This window comes from Mesoplodon bidens (assembly GCF_964165515.1).
Source record: "Mesoplodon bidens genome assembly, chromosome: 4".
Lineage (NCBI taxonomy): Eukaryota > Metazoa > Chordata > Mammalia > Artiodactyla > Ziphiidae > Mesoplodon > Mesoplodon bidens.
The window spans coordinates 146004339-146025391 of NC_138160.1; the positions used below are offsets into that span (position 1 = coordinate 146004339).

A 21053-nucleotide genomic window follows, 5' to 3' on the forward strand; every position below is an offset into this window, starting at 1 on the left:
AATTCCCGGCCATGTGCTCCATCCTCCCTGAGCCCAGCTGCTTCCCGTGCTCAGACAAAGAGAGCTCTGTCCCCAGACCACCAGGCTTGGGCAGGATCAGTGTACCCCACACAGCACGCACTGCACTCCCGTCCCCCACGCCGTGTCTCTGTCCCCAGCCCTGGCCCTGTGCTCCTGGACACGCTCTGCCAGCCCTGGCTCTGTCCTTCCCTCAGGCCCACGTTAATGGGGCATTTCAGAATCTTCTGCTCCTGGACGCACACAGTTGAGTTCTGTCTGCAAGAGGCGACTCCAGGACAGCACAGAGAGTTGGGGCGGGGGGATGTGGGGAGAAAGAATAGAGCTGGGATGACTTCGACGTTCCATACTGACCCTACAGGATGACAACAGCGTGGAGGTCCTCAGGGTAGCATGAATGGTGTGGCAATGTGACAGGGACAGGCGATGATGAACAAGAACAGGGAGTGATGGAGACAGTGTGACAGCAACAGGTGACAAGGAGGAGACATCAGGACAGCAACAGGTGACATGGTAAAAAGAAAATACCCTAGGGATTGGTGTAATGTTGGTAGGGCAGCCACATAATGGGGGCAAGGGACAGTAAGGAGAGTGCTGCAGTGAGAGATGACAATATTAAGACTGCCGTGGTAATGGGTGACAGCAGGGAGATGGTGGGGCAGGAAGAGTGACTGATGACTAGACGGGGACAGCACAACATATAGGACCTTTGCCATCTCCTTGGCCATCAGGTGACTCAGATGATCTTTCCCCAGGTCTGGGAAGTGCCCCCTTCACGAGGCGGATCCCATGAAAAAACAAGACACCAGATCCCCATTCTCCCAGTCCCCTTGAAGCAAGGTGGGGACATACGCCCCCCACAGTCCTCCAGCCAGGTGACTCTGCCCCAAACCTTGATGGATGCTGGCGTCAGAAGCGGGGCCCCCTGGACTCCGTTTTGCTGAGAGGGGCACTGGTTTCCCGTGTCCAGGATCATTAAGCACCATTTGAGCCCGGGGAGCAGAGAAGGAATGGATGGTGTCTTGGTGGGACCCGATCTGTGGGTGATTTGGTGGTGACTCTGCTGGCTGCAGAACCCCCAGGCTTGGGTCTCCAGCCTCCCAGGGATTCTGCAGCAGACCAACGGTTCTTTCTGCTGTGACCGATTTCTGCTGCTGGCAGTTTAAGAATCCTGACGCTCTGGGTGACGGTACAACTGTCAATGGGTGACAACGTCAGAGCAATAAGGTAAAGGTATAATGGTGACATGAGACAACATGAATGTCCCAGGCCGTGGAGCAAACCAGAAAACAGCAAGGTGTCCCATGGATGGGTGACAGTGAGAGGGCGACAGCAGTGGGTGACACTGACAGGTGACCCTGTAATAGGAATTTGGCGGTCATGCAATATCGACAGGGAGACTGTGTGAATGCTCTACCCTTATGACAGTGCTGGGGTGCACTAGGATGCTGGAGGGGGAGTGAGAGCCTAAATGTCTCTTCACGACAGTGTGATGTAACAGAATCATCATATCGGTAACGGACACCAGTGTAACAGACTCGGGCAGTGGAAGGCAGGGTGGTGTGACAGTAGTGAGGGGGGTGCAGTGGCAAAAAACACTCACTCCCCGCGGTCACTGACCACTTCCACGTGTCACTGAGACTTCCCACAGCTCCACACCGCCTCTGTCTCGCCACACCTGATGGATTCCTTCTCCCCTGGCTTCTGGAGAGCAGGTAGGGAGAATTCTAGAAGGAATCACTGCCTGATCTACCAGCCTACCTCTGGGTTTAGCCATCAAAGTATTGGTCATGCCGTGTCCCTGGTGTGGGACTGTACCTCCCCACATTGCACACGTATGCTGGGCTGCTTCTGGGGCAGCCAGAACCTATCTCAGCGCCCATGTGAGGCACACTTGGTGGCTGAAGAGCAGACCAGGGTGGACCTTGGCAAAGGAGCCTAAGAAGCGGTGACACAGGTGTCCCCGAAAGCTGGCTCATCCACGACAGCCCCTGGGCCTTCCCACGCTGCAATTCCACACCTCTGTCAACTTGATCCTGGGGTTCCTTTCCTAGCTCACTCTCCCCACACCTCACCACCCCTCCTGACCATCCTCACTGGCCCCGGAAACCCCTCTCCCTCAGTCAGGATGCCCTGAATCTTGTCCCCAAAGTTTCGCTGTGCCTCATGCCCCCTAGCCCAGCCCTGGAGCCCTCACTGTTCCCCAGACCCAGTTCTAGACACCACAGAGCAGCCTTCAGAGTGACTCCTCTTCCTGCAAGTCCACCATGGGCCCCCTCAGAGGTGGCAGGACACTACTGAGGGCTCCTGGACTCTGCTTACCCCTCCAGCTTCCCTCTTGCCCGCCTTCCCGTTTCTCCCCTCCCCAAAAGCTCCAGTTTTGCTCAATTTGCACATGTTCCATACTCTCTTGTCTCTAGGCATTAGCCTATCTTTCCCCCAACTTTTCATATTTGCTCTTTTCCACTGAGCCTTCAAGGCTCCCATTCCCAGGCAGAATGTTCCTTTCTGGGCTTCCTTGGTGGCGCAGTGGTTAAGAATCGGCCTGCCAAGGCAGGGAAAACGGGTTTGAGCCCTGGTCCAGGAAGATCCCACACGCTGCGGATCAACTAAGCCCGTGGCACTCTAGAGCCTGAGAGCCACAACTACTGAGCCCGTGTGCCACAGCTACTGAAGCCCGCGTGCCTAGAGCCCATGCTCCACAACAAGAGAAGCCACCACAGTGAGAAGCCCACGCACCGCAACAAAGAGTAGCCCCCGAGTAGCCCCCGCTTGCCACAGCTAGAGGAAGCCCACGAGCAGCAACGAAGACCCAACGCCGCCAAAAATAAATAAGTAAAAAAAGAAAGAATGTTCCTTTCTTTCCCCCCTCCTGGGGTCCTTCTCTCTGGCCCAGGAGTGTCATAGAGTCCAGGTCTGTCTCTTGGGACCCATATTGGGAGATTATAAAAGTTATCTCTCTCGTAGAGTTTTTTTGGTGATTAAATGAGATAATGTGTATGAAACTCTTAACCCCAAGTCTGGAACATAAGCACCTGCTAAATATCACCTCAAATTGTTATTTGCTATTTATTTATTACATTCCAGAAGTACTTTGATGGAGGCATGATCAGCACAATCAGCTTTGGGAATTCAGTAGGGTAAACTAACAATTTCGGTGTGGGGAATGGATTTTTGAACTGGGCTTTGCCAGATGCATAGGAGTTTGCTGAGTGGAATAACAGCCTCAGGTTCAACAAACAGCTTCTGACTAATCCCCACATTCAGGCTCACTGGTCTGGTGGTGTCTGTTTTCAGAGGTGAGAAAGTAGTGGGGAAAGCTAGAAATTTTTGTTTGGATAGAAGCTCCAGCTAGCGAGCAGAAATTCTGAAATTCAGCCCCTGTGACAGGTGGAGAAACTGAGGCTCAGAAAGTCTAGAACTTCTGGATTCTTAAACTCTCCATTTTGAGAATCAGATGAAAAATGTGGACCTCCTCTCTAGAAAACTCATCTTTGGCCAACGTTTTGCCTACATTTTTAGGGGCTTCCGGATCTCAGTCTAGTTAAGAATCCAGGCCCCAGGCGCCAGGTAAGTTTCCCAAGTCACCCTTGGAATTCTCCTTGCCCGAGGGAGGAGGAGGCGGCGGCTCGGGAGGACGTAGGAGTGGGCCTCCAGGTGAGTCCCAGGACCTTTCAAACTTGGTTCTCTTCCAGGCCACCTCAAATCGCAGCCCCATCTCAGGGCACCACCACTCAATTTCTATCTGAAAACGTGGTCCCCCCAGCCTCCCCACGCCGCGTCTCAGCCCACGCCTACGGCTCTGTGCCCCCCATCCCATTTCTTCAGCCCCTCGGAGTTTCTCCCGTAGCCCCAGGCCCTCCCCCAGCTCCAGCCCCTCCTTCCGCCCGGCATCGGAGCCCCCGGCCCCAGCGCCGGGAGCTTCAGAGGTGCAAACGCGCCCTCCTCCAACTCCTCCCGCCCCCGACTCCCCCCGTGTGGCAGCTCTGGGCTGGGAACTCGGCGGGGTCGGCCTCTCGGTTTCGCGTTCCCGCCCCGGGCCCCCGGCGCCGCGCCGAACCGACCCTCCAACGCCGAGCCCCGCGCGTCCGCTCGCCGCGCCTGCCTCCACGCGCGCCGGCTGGCAGGTAGGGGAAGCGCGGGACCATCGGCGGGCGGAGAAACCGGAGAGCAGCGGGTGGGGGGGAGGCAAGGGCGGGAGGAGGGGGCCAGGGGGACGGAGGGGGAGGGGATTCCTTTGTTTGCAGCCGGCAGCCCCGGACCCAGCCCCTTCCCCTCCCTGCGCTACGCTCGGCGCCGGCGTGGGGCGCGGGGACCTGGCGCGGGCGGGAGGGGCTCGGCCCGGGTGCGGGTGCGGGCGCGGGCGGCGGACACAGCCGGGCTCTGACCCGCAGGTGAGGGCGGAGCCGAGCGTGGTCGCGGCTCCTGGGCCTGCGTTCCGGCTCTGCCCGGTAGAGAACGCGGCTGGCGGGCTCTGAGGACGCGTGCCCCCTCCTCGTCGGCGGAGCCCGGGACTCCTCGCTTCCCGTCCCCCCCTCCCTCAGTTACCCCGTGCAGTGCGCGCCGTCCCCCCGCTCATTCATTCCACAAACTCCCGGGCGCGGTTCTCAGGCAAAGTAGGGGGTGAGGGAGGAGTTGGATCAAGCCAGGCCGGAGATGGAGGCCCCGTGGGCCCTGAGTCTGCCTAGAGAAGGCGTCCTCGGAGTGCAGACCAGCCGGGACAGCCTGGGAGCAAGAAAGGGGTGCCCCTCACCAGCCGGGCCGATTCTTTCTCGCTTCCCCGTCAAAGGTGACAAAGGTCTTTTCCTTCTCCGAGGACCTTGGGACCACCTGGTTAAAAGGTCTTTTCCTTCTCTGAGGACCTTGGGACCACCTGGTTAGACTCTCATGTCACCCCAAGGCCCAGAGAGGGGCAGCCACTGGCCCAAGGGCACACAGCAGACTTCCCATCTGTTCTGCACCCAGGCCCAATGTTCTGCACCCAGGCCCAATTCTTCTCCCTGGTGCGGAAAGTGGGACTTGAAAGCCCCCCCCCCCCATGAAGGCCACTTGGTCTGCCTTTTGTTCCCTGAGGGTTCAGCTTCCATCCTCCTAACCTTTGCCTGGTCATCTCCTCTGCCAGGAGTGGCCGTGTCCCCATCGCCTCCCTCCCATCCTTCCAGGTCCTGGAGAGAGCCAGCCACCTCCTGGAGGGTAGGGTACCCTTGATCTTCTTCCCCTCCTTCCCCTCTGCCTGGGCTTCAGCTCCCACTCAGCTCCTCGCTAAATGTGTGATGGCCTTTGTTTGCTCCTCTGTGAAGTGGGCACAAAAGCTGCCCCTTCCCTGCTGGGCAGAGGGGTGGTCTGTCCTTTGGGAAGTTCCAGCCTGTGCCCCCTGCTCCTGGAATCCTTTCCTCTCATCTGGATGCCTGCCCCAGCCTCTTCAACTGCATACTTCCTCTGGGGCCCCTGCAAATCCTTCCACACTCCATCAAACACCCATTTCGGCCCTTGTTCCTCCCACTTAGAGCCCTTCAAGGGCTCTCCATTGCCCTTGATGTACAAGTAGAAGCTCCATTACACAGGTATGCACTCCTGAAACACCCTGGCTGCCTGCCACCCCCTCCCCTCCACTCAGCGGTCCACGATCTTCTTGCCTCTGCTCTCAGTGTGCTGTGTCTGCCCCGACACCCTTCTCTTGGATGACTCCATCGCTGAGACATCACACCTCCTCCGAGAAACCTCCCCTGACTGTTCACCTGCTTGCAGGTCGGGGTTGGATGCCTCCCTGGGCTCCCACAAGCCCCCAGTTTCTCCATCCCGGCAGCGGTCCCACTGCTTCTGGTTCTCCTGGGTGCCCCGTGGCCAAGGGCTTCTTGCTGAGGTTGACTCTGCTTCCTCTCTGCAGCCTCCGAGGGACACGTCATGGTTCTGGAGGGTCTGTGCTTGACAAGGAGAGGGGCCGGCACCCACACCATGGCCCGGGACCCCTTGGCTCTTCTCTTGCTTGTCTGGACAGCCCTGTCGTGCGTGGCGGGTGTCCAAGGCCGTTGGGATGGGGCCGTGGAGCCTGCAGGTCTCGGCCGTGTGCGCAGGCGTGGCAGCCCAGGCTTCTTGCAGGGGTGTGTGGTACCCGGGATGCCGAGAAGCCCCTGGGGTGTGGGCTGGGCTGGGCTGTCCTGCTAGGTGGGGGGGATGGGGCCCAGGGGATGTCCAGCTGGGCAGGGGCTCACCAGCCATGCCTGCTCTCCTGAAGGCCGAATGTGTGTGGCTCCCGATTTCATGCCTACTGCTGCCCCGGCTGGAGGACGCTGCCCGGTGGGAACCAGTGTGTCGTGCGTGAGTGTCGCTTCCTTCCGGAGGCGGGGGGTGCAGGCAGGGGACACTGGGGCAGTTCTCTTACTGCCAGCAAGTCCAGCCTTGTTTAAAAGGGGACTTGGCCTGGGACGTCTGGCTAAGCCACAGGAATGGCCCTTGCTTCTGTCTGCAGGCTCCCAGGCCACCCGCCGTGTGTCTGTCTGCTTGTTGGTCCGTCTGCCTGTCTCAGTCTCTGTCTCTTTCTGTCTTGGTCTCTCTCCGAGTCTCTGTCTCTCTGTGTCTGTCTTTTTCTCTGTGTGTGTGTGTGTCTCTCGCAATCTCTCTGTTTCCCCACTCCCACGCGCACCGCATTCTAATGTGTCTAGAATCCGACTCTGCTCCCAGGAGACGCCCCCTCGCCTCTTCCCCAGCAGTACAGCCAGTGCCCCAGCACCTCCAGCTTCTGTCCTGACTACTCAGCATTTCTGGCCCAAAGAGCACCTCTGTCTCCCAAATGGCTCCAGCAGAGACTCGGCCCCCCGGGGCACCCATGGGGTGGGGATGGCGGAGGATTCGGGTCCTGGCCTTGACCGACGCCTGTTACTCTCCAGCGGTCTGTAGGCACGCCTGCGGCGAGGGCTTCTGCTCCCGACCCAATCTGTGCGCCTGTGCTGATGGGAAGCTGGCCCCCAGCTGCGGGGTGAGCCGAGGTGAGCAGGAAGTGACCCCCCAGGACTTCCCTGGCCGTCCAGTGGGTAGGACTCTGCGCTCCCAACTCAGGGAGCCTGGGTTTAAGCTTAAAAAAAAAAGAAAGAAAGAAAGTGACCGCCCCAGGGGTGGGAAGAGAAGGTGAGAGGCTTCCCGAAGCTTCTGGGAGCCCAGGCTGGTTTTGCTGAAGGACCAGAGCCAGGCTGGGCGCACCTGGTCCCGACGCCTTGTACATGCATCTTGGGGCCTTCCTGTGTGTCCCTCTTCCCCACCCGCAGGGTCGGGGTGCAGTGTGAGCTGCATGAATGGGGGCAGCTGCCGAGGGGAGTCCTGCCTGTGCCAGAGGGGCTACACGGGCACCGTGTGTGGGCAACGTGAGTACCCATCACGCACACCTGGGCTTGGGACCCCAGAGGTCAGGTCTCTGTTGCCACCTGCCCACCGCCCACAGGTCACTCCTCTGGGACCAGGATTGGAGGGGACACACTCATTGTCACAATCTTATCTCTTGGTCTGGGCCGGATCGTGGGGATTCCTGTGTGAAGGAGGGCTCGCCCGGGCCCCAGCTCCCTCTGCTGCTGGGGGACCTCAGGCCACACCCCCCCACTTCCTCCACAGCCGTCTGTGACCACGGCTGCCACAACGGGGGCCGCTGCATCGGGCCGAACCGCTGTGCCTGTGTGTACGGCTTCACGGGGCCTCAGTGTGAGAAAGGTACCAAGCTGAGCGCGGGGCAGGGGTTTGGGGGGAGGAGGGCTTCCTGGCAGCCCCTGAGACGTGGCCAGGCCCTGGGAGGGTCCAGCTGACCTCCTTCCTGCTGTCCCTGCTGCTGTGAAGGGCAGAGAAACTGTGCTCCAGGGAAGGGAGTCACGGAGGGCTTCCTGTAGAAGGGATAAGTCGGAGGTCATGAGATGGACACGCCCCCTCATGTTGCATCCTGTTGAAATGATCCCACGGGCTGAGGTGGGTGGAGGTCACCTGCTGGGAGGCTGTTACCAAGACAAACACGGTGGAAAGAACAATGTTTTGTGAGAAGTTGGATGTTGGGGGCTGGGGTGGGCAAGGGGAGGCATGGAAGCAGGGACAAATCCCAGGTCTGCTCTGAAAACTGGAGGGAAGGTGGTGCAGCCGGGGGTAGGGAGGGGGAAGACCCTGAGGCTCAGTGTTGGCCGAGGAGCCTGTGGGTCACCCAGGAGGCAGCTGGACACCCAGGCCTGGGGCTGCCCCATCCACGGGGCTGAAGCCCAGAGGATAGTTGAGGTTCTTGGGGAAGAAAAGGGAGGGCGATTTAAGGTTCTACCAGAGAAATGGAGGCCATGGGCAGCTGAGAATGAGAAAGTGAACAAGAGCAGGGCTGGCGAGTTTTGCAGCTGTAGGAGCCATCAGAGTGCCCTGTGTGTCCAAGGAGCCCGGGAAGGCAAAAAATGGGCAGGACCCTGGGACTCACCCCAGTGTGAAGGGTGCTGCTGGGGATGGAGGCCCATCTGTGGCCGGAGCTGGGTTGGAGAGGGTACAGCCATGAATCAGAAGCTGGAGGGGCTGGGGGTTACCTGGCTTTGAGAGTGAGCATTTGGAAACTGGATTTGGCAAGAAAACAGAGTTGGAATTCGGGCTGACTTGGGGAGCAGTCGGGATGGCTGAGGGAAAATGAAAGTTAGTGGAGAGGGTGGGAGAGGAGAGGCCTGGAGGGGGGGTGGGGGCCCCAGAGAGAGGCAGGGTTGGGTGCCTAGGCAGGAGTGAGTGGGGTTCCAGGGTCCTGGATGACTGAGGTGAGATTCTGGGGGCCGTGTTTTGCTTTAGGAAGTCAGGACTGTCGCGGGTCTCCCCTCCTTCATACAGGCCTGGGGGCTGGCTTTGGCGTCTCCTTCTGGAAGGGGCTTCCCTTGGTCCAGTGCCAGCCCCTTGATTGGAGCCATCTGGAGGATGGAGCCAGGAAGTCACATCTGGGCCCGTGCACGGCGGTGGGGGGACCAATGAGACCACCTTCAGCTGGTTGGGGAGGGCGTGTCAGGGATGCAGAGTTGTGGGTTCAGAGCATTTGGGCGGATGCTGGGTCTGGGAGATTTGGCAGAGCCAGATGTGTGCTCAAGGATGAGAGAGGCTCTCCAGTGGGGCATCCATGGGTCCCTGCCCGGGCTTGAAGGGAGGGTGGGCCTGGGGGAGTGGAGGGGGTCTCCAGATACGCCCTGGGCTTTGTAGGCTTGGAGGTCCTGGCCTCTCTTGGAGGTTGGTTGGAGAATGCTTTGGAGAGAAAGGGTTTTGAAGGGTGAATAGGAGTTCATCAGGTAAGGAAGGGGAACAGTATGAGTAAAGGCTTGAGGTCAGGAAAAAAACCTGGTGTGTTGGTATAGGGAGGCTGGGAAGGTGGCTACCACCGTGGTCCAGGCGAGAGAGGTAGAGGCCTGAGTTGGGCTTGCCGGGATGGAAATGCAGAAGACTATGGGGTGGGGGCAGCCTGAGGCCAGCTGCCCACATGAATCTGCCCTGCAGACTACCGGACAGGGCCCTGCTTTGGTCGAGTGGGCCTGGAGGGGTGCCAGCACCAGCTGACAGGCCTCGTCTGCACCAAGGCGCTCTGCTGTGCCACTGTGGGCCGGGCCTGGGGCTTCCCATGTGAGCTCTGCTCTGCTCAGCCACACCCCTGCCGCCGGGGCTTCATCCCCAATATACACACGGGGGCCTGCCAAGGTGAGTGGGGGGCCCAGTATGTGAGGACCGAGGTCCTGGGAGCCAGGGCTGAGTGGGAGCCCTCAGAAGCCTTGGTTTCTCCCTCTGACGTGCCTCTCATTCCCTTGCAGACGTGGATGAGTGCCAGGCTATCCCAGGCCTGTGCCAGGGGGGCAGCTGTGTCAACTCTGTGGGTTCCTTTGAGTGCCGCTGCCCAGCTGGACACCAGCTCAGAGAGAACAGCGCCAAGTGTGAAGGTGGGCGACCAGGAGAGGTTCAAGCTGGGACCTCCTCTCCGCTCTGGGTGGCTCAGGCTCCCCTGCAAGGAGGAGGAGGTGGAGGTGGGGTAAGGCTGGTGGGGGGCTGGACTCTAACCGGACATGTATCTACATAGACGTGGACGAGTGTATCAGCGTGCCAGGCCTCTGCTCCGGGGGCGACTGCACCAACACGGTCGGGAGCTACGTGTGCACCTGTCCCCATGGTTATGCCAGCAGCCTGGATGGTACCCGTTGCCTGGGTGAGCCAGGGCCCAGGGGGGCTGGAGGGGCAGAGGGCAGGGAGGAGACAGACCCTCTGCTCATCTATCTCTGCAACCCTCTGGCCCTCGGGCTCCTCTAGCCTTTCGATTTCTATGTCCTTCTGTCTTTTTTGGACCCCGGTTTCCATCCCCTCGTTAATTCTGGTTCCCTACCCATTGGCCTTTGTGCTCTCTGGACCCCAGTCTGAGAGGCCCTCTAGGCCCCATCTCTATGCCCTTTAGCTCTCTGGTCCCCTGTCTCGGTATCTTGGCTTCACGGGCCTCCTGTGCCCCTCTGCCCCTTGGACTCTATGCCCTTCTTGCTCACTGGTCACCTTTCTTCCCTTTCTGGCTCCCCCCGCTGTGCCCCTCTAGCCCCCACCTCAATGCCCCCATCTCGATGCCCATCTGGTTATCTGGCCTCTGTCTCTACGCTCTCCTGCCCATTAGCCTCTCTGGCCCCGTCTCTGTATCCCTCTTTCCTCTCCCGAAGACTTTTTAAAAGTACCCCATCTTCCCCCACACTGTGCTTGAGATAAACTGAGGCCCAGAGAGGGGAGGTTTGCTTAAGCCAAATCCGCAAGTCCAGAAGAGAGAGCTACCCACACCCCAGCTCCCCAGACCACCCCGCTCCCTGACCCCAGCCAGGGTGGGGTCGTCTGGGCTGTGCCTCCCCCTGGAGGCTCACCCTCCTGGCTGGGGCGGGAGGATCCTTGGGCTCTCACTCCCTGTCCTGCTGTCTTGATGAGCTCGTCATTAGACGTCAGAGGTTGCCAGTGGCCAACAGGGCTGGCCAGGAACACTTGTGGTGGGGCATGGGCAGCGTCTTGGTTTGGGGAGGTTGGGTGGGCTTGGCAGGTCTCCAGCACCACTCGGACCTCTCAGGCTGGGTCTCTACCAGCCAGGACAGGGAATATTGTGTCTGGAGTTCTGCCAGTGTGCCATGGCCAGCGCCAGACCTATTTATTCCTCCACCTCCGGGGGCCATCTTGGCTGGCATGGAGGCTACCTCTGGGCATGTTCCCTGGACTGTGGGGCATTTCCCAACTACTAAATAGTAGAGCCTAGATGCGAACCAAAGTCAAGTGTCCTCTGAACATGGGCTTGGAATTCAGTCCTGCGTTCCAACTGCTACTTAAGCTGCTTGCATACTCTGTGACCTTGGGCGAGTGACTTAACTTCTCTGGGCCTCAGCTGCCTCATCTGTGAAATGGAGATAACGGCTGTACTGAACCACATGGGGAGGATTAAATAACAATTTATGAAGAGATTTGCCCAGGGCTGGATGTAGGGGGCACTCCATACACATTCACAAAGACAGGGGAGCAAGGAAGTTGGGGTTGTGACTGCTTAGCAGGGCCTGATCACAGTAGGTGCTTAATAAGCAAAGGCAGCATCATTTTTGTCAAAATTCTTACATGTTGCCTCATCTTCCCTACTTGAGAAGCAGCTGCTTGGTCAGGTCCCCTGGGGTTCAGAGATTTGGATTTCCATCCTGCCTCACTCTCCAGCAGCTGTGAGACCTTGAACAAGTCTGTTGACCTCTTCTTGCCTGGGCAGGCCCAGTCCTGTTCGTGGGCCAGGGGTGGCGCTGGGAGTGCAGAGCCTCGACTCCCACACATGCACCTGGGGACCACCCCCCTACCCTCCCGCCAGGTGCATGGGGTATGGCTGGGGAGGTGGAAACGCTTTCTGTTTTCTCCGCCTCGGGCAGCTCAGGGACAGCTGCAAGGGCCCTCCCGGCTGGTGGGAGGGGTTTTTCCGCTGTGGGCCACTGGCCAACCTTTGTGGGTTTTCAAACCTAAAAATACGCCCTTTTGGAGTCAGAGCTTGAGAAATACGATCACCGTGTAACGCCATCAGGCTCGAGGGCGTAGTGGAAGCGTCTGTGGTTTTCGTACCTGGGGAGTCTCTGCCTCAGTCTCCCCAAGAGTTGCAGCCATCAGTCCACCAGTCTGCTCCCCCAGCCTCTCCTCAAATTCACAGCCTCTTAGGTTTCCCCAGGATGCCCAGGGCTGGTAGGCGGGGACACACAGATACAGATCCCAGCATCTCTGCTTGAGCACCCAGCATGACTTCTCACCGGGGCAGCCCCCTGAACCAGGGGTCTTCCTCAGTGTGGTTGAATACCCACAGTGACAGGGAGCTTCCTAACAATGCCAGCTTTAGATGTTGGGACACTTTTGCTCAGCATGAGCCTAAGTCTCCCTCCCGGGGGTAATTTGGAAATCTTGGTAATAAGATCCTCACTCAGTGAGGATGGGCCACGTGCCAGATACAGTGCACTCTGCAACACTCTACCGAGGTGAGGTGGGTGCTCTGAGCATCTCCTATCCATGGATGGAGAAACTGAGGCGCAGAGAGGCAAGGAGTTCTGTCCTGCAGACGGTGCTGGTAGAGCTGGGATTTGAAGTCTGGTAACAGATCCTCCCGACCCCCCACCCCCTTGCAGACCACCGTGCCGGCACCTGCTTCTCGGCGCTGATCGTGGGCCGCTGTGCCGGAGACCTCGCTGGCCGCTATACCCATAGGCAGTGCTGCTGTGATACGGGCAGGTGCTGGGCAGTTGGCCCGGCCCCTGAGCTATGTCCGCCGCGGGGCTCTGGTGAGTGGCCTGGGGCCACCTCCCACCTTCCTCTGCCCCCAGAGCTTGGCCTGCGGGTTGGGATCCCGGGGCACAACCGAAGGCTTGGCCTCCAACCCCGCTTTCTTGCAGATGAGTTCCAGCGACTGTGTGCCCTGGGGCTCCCGCTGCTGCCCCCCTACCCAGGCCCCTTCCCCGGCCTCCCTGGCTTCAGACCCAGTGGGCGTGGGGTTCCCAGCCTGGGCCTTGGTGACACCAACGTTGGTGAGGACTTGGGATCCAAGACTCCTCCCTTGGGGGAAGGGGGTCCAGGCCTCAGAGACAGAGAGTCAGGGCTTTGGAGTGTGGGTCCTGGCCTGGGCAGTAGGGATGAAAGTACTGACAGTGGTCTGGGGCTGGGGATAGATTGGGGATCCAGGCCTCCAGGTCAAGGTTTGGGTTTTGGGTGAGGGTCTAGGGCTGGGGTGGAGGGCTGGGGGTCTCAGCCAGGGTGGAGGTGTGAATCTAGGGCAGGACTCTGGGCTGAAGTGGGAGAGCCTGGCCATTGGGGTAGGGTTCCAGCTTCTTGAGTGGGTGTCTGAACCCGGAGGTGAGGTCCAGACCCAGGGGGCCAGCACATGCTCGGGTGCCCCACGTCAGCCCTACTCACAGGCACAGCCACGCTGAACCAGACCATTGACATCTGCCGACACTTCACCAACCTGTGTCTCAATGGCCGCTGCCTGCCCACCTCTTCCAGCTACCGCTGCGAGTGTAACGTGGGCTACACCCAGGACGTTCGAGGGGAGTGCATTGGTGAGCAGCGGCTGGGGCAGGGGTGGGCTGGGGGCGGGGGAGCTGGGGCTCAGGGTCCTCTGCCTGCAGACGTGGACGAGTGTGCCAGCAGCCCCTGCCACCACGGAGACTGCGTCAACGCCCCCGGCTCCTACCACTGCCGGTGCTGGGAGGGCTTTCAGGCGACGCTCACCAAGCAGGAGTGCGTGGGTATGGCCGTCCATCGGAGAGTGGGGGTGACCGGGAGCCTGGCTGATGGAACCTGCATCTGAATTAGAGCCTGGGGGCTAGGAGGATGCCTGCTGACTGCCCACCTGCCTCCCCACCAGACATGGATGAGTGCATCGCCAGCAGTGGCCTCTGCCACCATGGCCGCTGCGTCAACACAGCAGGCAGCTTCCAGTGTGTCTGCAATGCGGGCTTCGAGCTCGGCCCCGATGGCAAGCACTGTGTGGGTGAGTTGAGGGTGAGCGGGTGGGGACGCGGCTTCTGGGCCCCAGTAGCTGCCTTTTGCATCTTGCCACTCCTGCTGCATCACCCACCTCCCTCCTCACGGTGGGTCCTCTGCTTCCCTTTCTGAGCCGAACCAGCCCATCTGAGATCCTCCTTGTGGTCTGTCCAGCCCCTACTCACTCCTTCATTCTCTCCTTCCTGAATTCATTCCCTGAATCCCAGGAAGGGGCCTCTGGGGTAAGACCATGCCATCAGCTGTCTGCTCCTGCCCCTGACTCATGGCCCCTCACCTGTCCTCGAGAGAGTCTGGCCTCTGAGAGAGGTGGGTCAGGACCGTGGAGAGCGCCCCGATCTCAGGCTCCCTGTGGGGTATGGGGGTGCCACCCAAGCTCCCCACAGCTTGTAGGGGCCACCGGGGACTCCCTTTATTCTTTTCTGTCACGCTCTCTGAGGAGACCTGCCTTGCAGTCTTCCCTCATCAGGAAGGATTTTCTTCCTTTCATTCTTTTTTTTTTTTTTGCAGAGCATTTAATTTCTATTGATTTTTAGATACATTTAGAAAGTTGATTATTAAATTAGCTATTTTCTTAGCATTAACTTTAGGTATAATAATTTATGTCTGTGCATAAATCATTATTTTTATTTGCATTGTTTTTTATTAGTTAGATATCACCTACTGAAAGTAATTTTGATTAATTCATTGTTTTATAATTTTACCATCATCTTTCTTTTTTTTTTTTTAATTTTTGGCTGCTTTGGGTCTTCGTTGCTGCAAACGGGCTTCTCATTGTGGTGGCTTCTCTTGTTGCGGGGCATGGGCTCTAGGCGCGCAGGCTCCAGTAATTGTGGCACGCGGGCTGAGTAGTTGTGGCTTGCGGGCTCTAGAGCACAGGCTCAGTAGTTGTGGCCCACGGACTTAGTTGCTCTGAGGCATGTGGGAACTTCCCGGACCAGGGCTCGAACTCATGTCGCCTGCATTGGTAGGCGGATTCTTAACCACTGCGCCACCAGGGAAGTCCCCTACCCTTTTTAAAGGAACAGTCTGGTGGCATTTAGTACATTCATAAAGTCATGCAAACACTACCTCATTTTTTCCATTTTTTTTGCATTTTTTATTGTGAAATATACATAACATATTTACCATTTTAACCATTTTTAAAGGAACAGTTGGTGACATTTAGTGCAATGTTGTGTAACCACCACACCTCACGTATTCGACTTTGAACAACTATTTTATTTATTTTTATTTTATTATTATTATTTTTTGTGGTACGCGGGCCTCTCACTGTTGTGGCCTCTCCCGTTGCGGAGCACAGGCTCCGGACGTGCAGGCTCAGCGGCCATGGCTCACGGGTCCAGCCGCTCCGCGACATGTGGGATCTTCCTGGACCAGGGCATGAACCCGTGTCCCCTGCATTGGCAGGCGGACTCTCAACCACTGCACCACCAGGGAAGCCCGACTTTGAACAACTATTTATGGAGCACCTACGGTGTGCCAGGATGAAAGATGCAGACTCGAGCTAGTAGCCCCAGTCTTGCCCCAGGGGAGTTCACACTCCAGCAGTTCACTATATCCAAGTCGACATAGTCCCCGACAGTCACATTTTGTCCTGTCAGGCTTGAACTGCCCTGGGAAGGGTCCCTGGAAAAGTGAGGGGCGGGGCTGGTCTACCTGGCAGGGCTGGCCCAAAGAGGGGTGACTGCTGGGACCCTGCTGGGAACCATCCTCTCCCGGTGTCCCCAGACCACAACGAGTGTGCCACCACCACCATGTGTGCCAACGGAGTGTGCCTGAATGAGGACGGCAGCTTCTCCTGCCTCTGCAAACCTGGCTTCCTGCTGGCGCCCGATGGCCGCCACTGCGTGGGTGAGGCTGGAGGCTGGACCACAGGGGAGAGATGGGGATTGGGGAGGAAGAGGTGAGGGGAGGCGGCAAGGGCAGGGTGGCGGGGGACTGGGACCTGTCGCAGTCGCCCATGGCCCCCCACAGACATCGACGAGTGCCAGACACCAGGCATCTGTATGAACGGCTACTGTACCAACACGGAGGGCTCCTTCCGCTGCCACTGCCTGGGGGGGCTAGCGGTGGGTGCTGATGGCCGCGTGTGCGTGGACACCCACGTGCGTAGCACATGCTACGGGACCCTCGACAAGGGCTCTTGTGCCCGCCCCTTCCCCGGTGCCGTCACCAAATCCGAGTGCTGCTGTGCGAGCCCCGACCACGGGTTTGGGGAGCCCTGCCAGCTGTGTCCTGCCAAGAACTCCGGTGAGGGTCGGCTACCCCACCTCCACCCGCTTTCCTTTAGTTCTTGCTTCTGATCACCCAGGGGGCAGGAGGAGACAGTGGTGGGGGGCTTGGCTCCTATGGGGTGGGGGGGTGGGGATTTCTCTCCCCCAGAAGACACGGAAGGAAGTTGCTCTTCCCATTGGGGGGGGCATCTTAGTCCCAGACCCTCGTTCAGCTCCAAGGGGCCACATCCTAGGCGTGGTTTGGGTTCGGCAATGGCCAGTGACCCCTCTCGCTCTGCTTCCGCCACTCCAGCCGAGTTCCAGGCCCTGTGCAGCAGTGGTCTTGGCATCACCGCGGATGGCAGAGGTGAGCGGGGCAGTGCTGGGACAGAGGGGTGGGGTCGTGGTTGGGCACTGTCATGTCGCTGGGGCTGCCGTAACAAAGTACCGCCAGCTGGGAGGCTTCAACAGCAGACGTTTATTCTCCCACAGCTCTGGAGAGGCTAAAAGTCCGAGATCAAGGTGGGAGCAGGGATGGCTCTTTCCGAGGCTGTGAGGGAGAGTCTGTCCCATGCCTCTCCCGTAGCTTCTGGCACTTCACTGTTAAATCCTCAGCTGGTAGAAGCATCACCCTGATCTCTGCCTTCATCTTTTTTTTTTTTTTTTTTAAGTTTACAATGTTGTGTTAGTTTCAGGTGTACAGCAGAGTGATTCAGTTATACATACATATCTATTCTTTTTCGGATTCTTTTCCCTTATAGGTTATTAAAAATATTGAGTTCCCTGTTAGTTACCGTAGGTCCTTGTTGGTTATCTGTTTTATATATAGTATTGTGTATGTTATTCCCAAACTCCTAATTCATCCCTACGCCCTCTGCCTTCATCTTTTTTTTTCACGCCGTGCAGCTTGCAGGATCTTAGTTCCCCGACCAGGGATTGAACCCGTGCCCTCGGCAGTGAAAATGCAGAGTCCTAACCACTGGACCACCAGGGAATTACCCCTCTGCCTTCCTCTTGACGTGGGGTTCTCCTTGTGCGTCTGTGCCCAAATTTCCCCCTTTTATAAGGATACAGTCATATTGGAATGGATTGCGGGTCCACCCTAATGAACTCGTTTTAACTGGATCACCTCTGTAAAGTCCTTGTCTCCAAATAAAGTCACATGCTGAGATCCTGGGAGTTAGGACTCCAACCTATGACACCATCCCTTCCTGAAACAGCCTTTCTGCCTGAGCAAGAAATAAAAGGACTTAGAATAGTCAGATTTCCCATCCACTGCTAGGCCATCAGGGCAGGACAGATGTCCACCCCTCCCCCACCCCCTGTCAGTTAAAGGGACAGATTCTGGAGCCAGATGCGTGGGTTCGAATCCTGGCCCTACTATTTACTGATTGAATAACCTCAGGCAAGTTACCTACTGTCTCTGTGCCTCCTTGTCTGTGCAGTGAAGATAACGGTAAGACCCATTTCAGGGATGTTGTGAGGATCAAATGAGCTAATATGCTTGGCACAAAATAGTAAACATCCTATAATGGTAGTGATTATGATTGCACTTTTCTTTTCAAAATTATGTTGCTGCCATATAAACATCTGTTCCATGAGTTCCAAACTGGGGACAGTTTTGCCCCCCTCCCGACATTGCCATTTGGCAATGTCTGGACAAATATTTGGGAGGGTGCTACTGGCATTTCCTGGGTAAGGCTGGGAATGCTGCTCAACATCTTACAATGCACAGGACGCCCCCCATCACAGCAAAGGATGATCTGGCCCCAAATATCCACAGTGCTGAGAAACCCTGATTTCAAGGGGAAGGAGGCAGGGTCTAGGCTGGAGCTCTGGCCCCGGGGGACATGGCTTCTGGAGCCTCCAGGGAGCCAGGGCAGCTGCTGACGCCCTCCTCCTGGTGCAGACATCAACGAGTGTGCCCTCGACCCTGATGTCTGTGCCAACGGTATGTGTGAGAACCTGCGGGGCAGCTACCGCTGCATCTGCAACCTGGGCTACGAGGCAGCCGCGGCCGGCAAGGAGTGCATGGGTGAGCGTGCCTGGCAAGTGGACGGGCAGGTGGGTGGGCCACCCCCACTGCACACCCCTCACCCCGCTCTCTCCCCCTCACCCTGCAGACGTGGATGAGTGTGCACTCAACAGCCTCCTGTGTGACAACGGGCGGTGCCGGAACAGCCCTGGCAGCTACAGCTGCTCCTGCCCCCAGGGCTTCAGCTTCTGGCAAGACACGGAGACCTGCGAAGGTACAGGGTCCCGGGGCACACAGCCACGCATACATACATGCAGATACTTATGCACGCTGCATGCTGTGGGTACACACGTGCTCAAAGACGCATGTGTACCTGCATTCACGCACACAGACACGCTCAAAGGCATACATGTGTTCATACTCAGTCTCACAGTTACACACATAGGTACACACACAATACCCACATTCACACACTTATTCTCACACTTTACACGCATGCTCACAGCCACAGTTACACCCTCAAAGGCACACCCTTATGCAGACACTCAGACCCTCTGACATTCACACATGTGTGCATATGATCACTCAGTTACACACACCGGTACACAAAACACACATACCCATATTCACACTCACAGACATTCCCACAGTCACACACCCTCACGTGCACACACTCAAAGATGTGTGTGCCCACATTCTTTCACTCACCCTTTCACACACTTAGGCTCACAGCCACACACACTTATGTGTGCAGTCACACTCTCATATACCTGCACAGTTGTGCACTCACATGCTCATACACACTCACGCTTATACACAAGAATACGTGCCCATCCTCCCTCTCACACACGTGCAGTCACTGACACATACACATGTTCAATTGTGCATGCTCACCATTGCCCACACACACTTTGTTGTGATGACCTTGCCCATCACATAGATCCCTTGGCACTCACAGACACCTGCACACGCACACACACACAGTCACGCACAAGCTTTTCGTCTGGCCCCACCCCTCCCCTGGTCCTTTTGTCTTCTTTCCAGCTGACACCCCTCCCCCACCCTGGCCACACCCAGGCCTCCATCCTCTCTGGGGTTTCCTCCTGCCTCTCACCTGTCTTGTGCCAGGACCGACCCTTTGAGGGCCACGGTTCCCCACCGTGCCTATCCCTCTGCACTTTTACCTGTGTGCGCTCCCAGGACCCTGCACGTCAGCGTGCTTGTGCAGGTGCACAAGACGATTCAGTGCAAACTCACGTGCGTCTGAGCCTGCGCAGTCCGTTCCCTTGTATTCTAACCGCTTGCGCCCCCTGCCTCTGGACTTTGGCAGCCGTGGGGAGGAGGGGCCCCTGGTCAGGGGGGGTTCCCCTTCCTGCAGCTCAGGACTCGCTGGGGGGTGGGGCGGCTGGGGGGGGCTGTCCCTGCAGACATCGACGAGTGCCTGTCCAATCCGTGTGTGAACGGTGTGTGCCGCAACCTGGCCGGCTCCTACGCCTGCGAGTGCGCCCCCGGCAACCGCCTGGGACCCTCTGGCACCGTGTGCTTAGGTGAGAGGCCCCACGGAGCAGCGGGGACCCCGATGCCCCGAGTAGGCTGGGTCTCTGCGGGTCGGCGTGCAGGTGTGGGCCCGCCAGGTGAGACAGCAAGCCCCTCCCCGCAGATAGCACCAAAGGCACTTGCTGGCTAAAGGTCCAGGATGGCCGCTGCGAGGCGAACCTGCATGGAGCCACCCTGCGGTCCGAGTGCTGCGCCACGCTCGGGGCTGCCTGGGGGAGCCCCTGCGAACGCTGTGACATGGGTAATGCCTGGGGGGGCTCCGGGGCTCCCACACCATCGGGACAACTCGGGGGTAACAGATCCCCTGTGTTTAAGTGGAGAAAGTGACTCCTCTCCCCAACCACAGACCCCGCCTGTGCCCGTGGCTTCGCCCGCGTGAAGGGGCTCAGCTGCGAAGGTAACCCCCAACCCCACCCTCTGCGGTTCGCCCTCCAAGCCACACGTGGGCGAGTGTCATGGGGGCTGCCTGGGGCCCCTCCCTGAAGTCATTTGAGATTGAGGCATTCTCCCTCCTTGGTACCTGGGTCTTCCCCGCGATCCGCCAGCCCCTGAGGCTGGCACTGCCCCTTCCCCCCACCTCAAGGACCACGTGGTGTCCTGAGGCCCCAGGGGAACAGCTCCTGGGAGCCTCCAGCCCTTGCCTCTCCTCCTTGCCTGCCGCTGCCCAGATGTGAACGAGTGTGAGGTCTTCCCGGGAGTCTGTCCCAATGGGCGCTGCCTCAACACTGCTGGCTCCTTTCACTGCGAGTGTCTTGAGGGCCTGACGTTGGATGCCACGGGCCGGCTGTGCGTGGGTGAGTGCGGGCTGGGTCCCCATGCCGGGCCCCCTGCCCTTCAGTGCCTCCACTCCCAGCGCTGGAGACCCCTCCTAGGGACAAGCGGGATCTCGGGGGTCCTCCAGGACCCTCTTCTCACTGCCCACCTCCTGCCCACGTGTCTCCAAAGTTTTGGGGGATGCATCTTTTTTTTTTTTTTTTTTTTTTGCGGTACGCGGGCCTCTCACTGTTGTGGCCTCTCCCGTTGCGGAGCACAGGCTCCGGACTCACAGGCTCAGCGGCCATGGCTCACGGGCCCAGCCGCTCCATGGCATGTGGGATCTTCCCGGACCGGGGCACGAACCCGTGTCCCCTGCATCGGCAGGCGGACTCTCAACCACTGCGCCACCAGGGAAGCCCGGGATGCATCTTCTTAACTGCCCTTCTAAGGAAGGTCATTGCAGATGGCAAAATCTCGTGGAATAATACTTGCAACCTTCATTTATTCTTTCTTATTACCGAGTAAGGGTTACACGG

The 21053-nt window shown here is 58.3% G+C and overlaps 1 protein-coding gene across 1 annotated transcript in view; it reads left to right on the top strand.

Moving 5' to 3' along the window:
• Positions 1-5922: 5922 nt before the first annotated feature.
• FBN3 (fibrillin 3) overlaps positions 5923-21053 on the top strand; it is a gene marked incomplete at both ends in the record, with an annotated part of 58606 nt that continues 43475 nt past the window's right edge. Inside the window, 22 exons of the mRNA XM_081232655.1 lie at positions 5923-6119; positions 6254-6336; positions 6906-7004; positions 7281-7376; positions 7621-7716; positions 9493-9690; positions 9801-9926; positions 10064-10189; positions 12642-12794; positions 12906-13037; positions 13425-13568; positions 13638-13757; positions 13877-14002; positions 15745-15867; positions 15991-16266; positions 16543-16596; positions 18139-18264; positions 18353-18478; positions 19632-19751; positions 19865-20002; positions 20108-20158; positions 20430-20555. Of these exons, the coding sequence (XP_081088781.1) occupies positions 5923-6119; positions 6254-6336; positions 6906-7004; positions 7281-7376; positions 7621-7716; positions 9493-9690; positions 9801-9926; positions 10064-10189; positions 12642-12794; positions 12906-13037; positions 13425-13568; positions 13638-13757; positions 13877-14002; positions 15745-15867; positions 15991-16266; positions 16543-16596; positions 18139-18264; positions 18353-18478; positions 19632-19751; positions 19865-20002; positions 20108-20158; positions 20430-20555 (2836 nt within the window). The remainder of the gene's footprint in view (positions 6120-6253; positions 6337-6905; positions 7005-7280; positions 7377-7620; positions 7717-9492; positions 9691-9800; positions 9927-10063; positions 10190-12641; positions 12795-12905; positions 13038-13424; positions 13569-13637; positions 13758-13876; positions 14003-15744; positions 15868-15990; positions 16267-16542; positions 16597-18138; positions 18265-18352; positions 18479-19631; positions 19752-19864; positions 20003-20107; positions 20159-20429; positions 20556-21053) is intronic.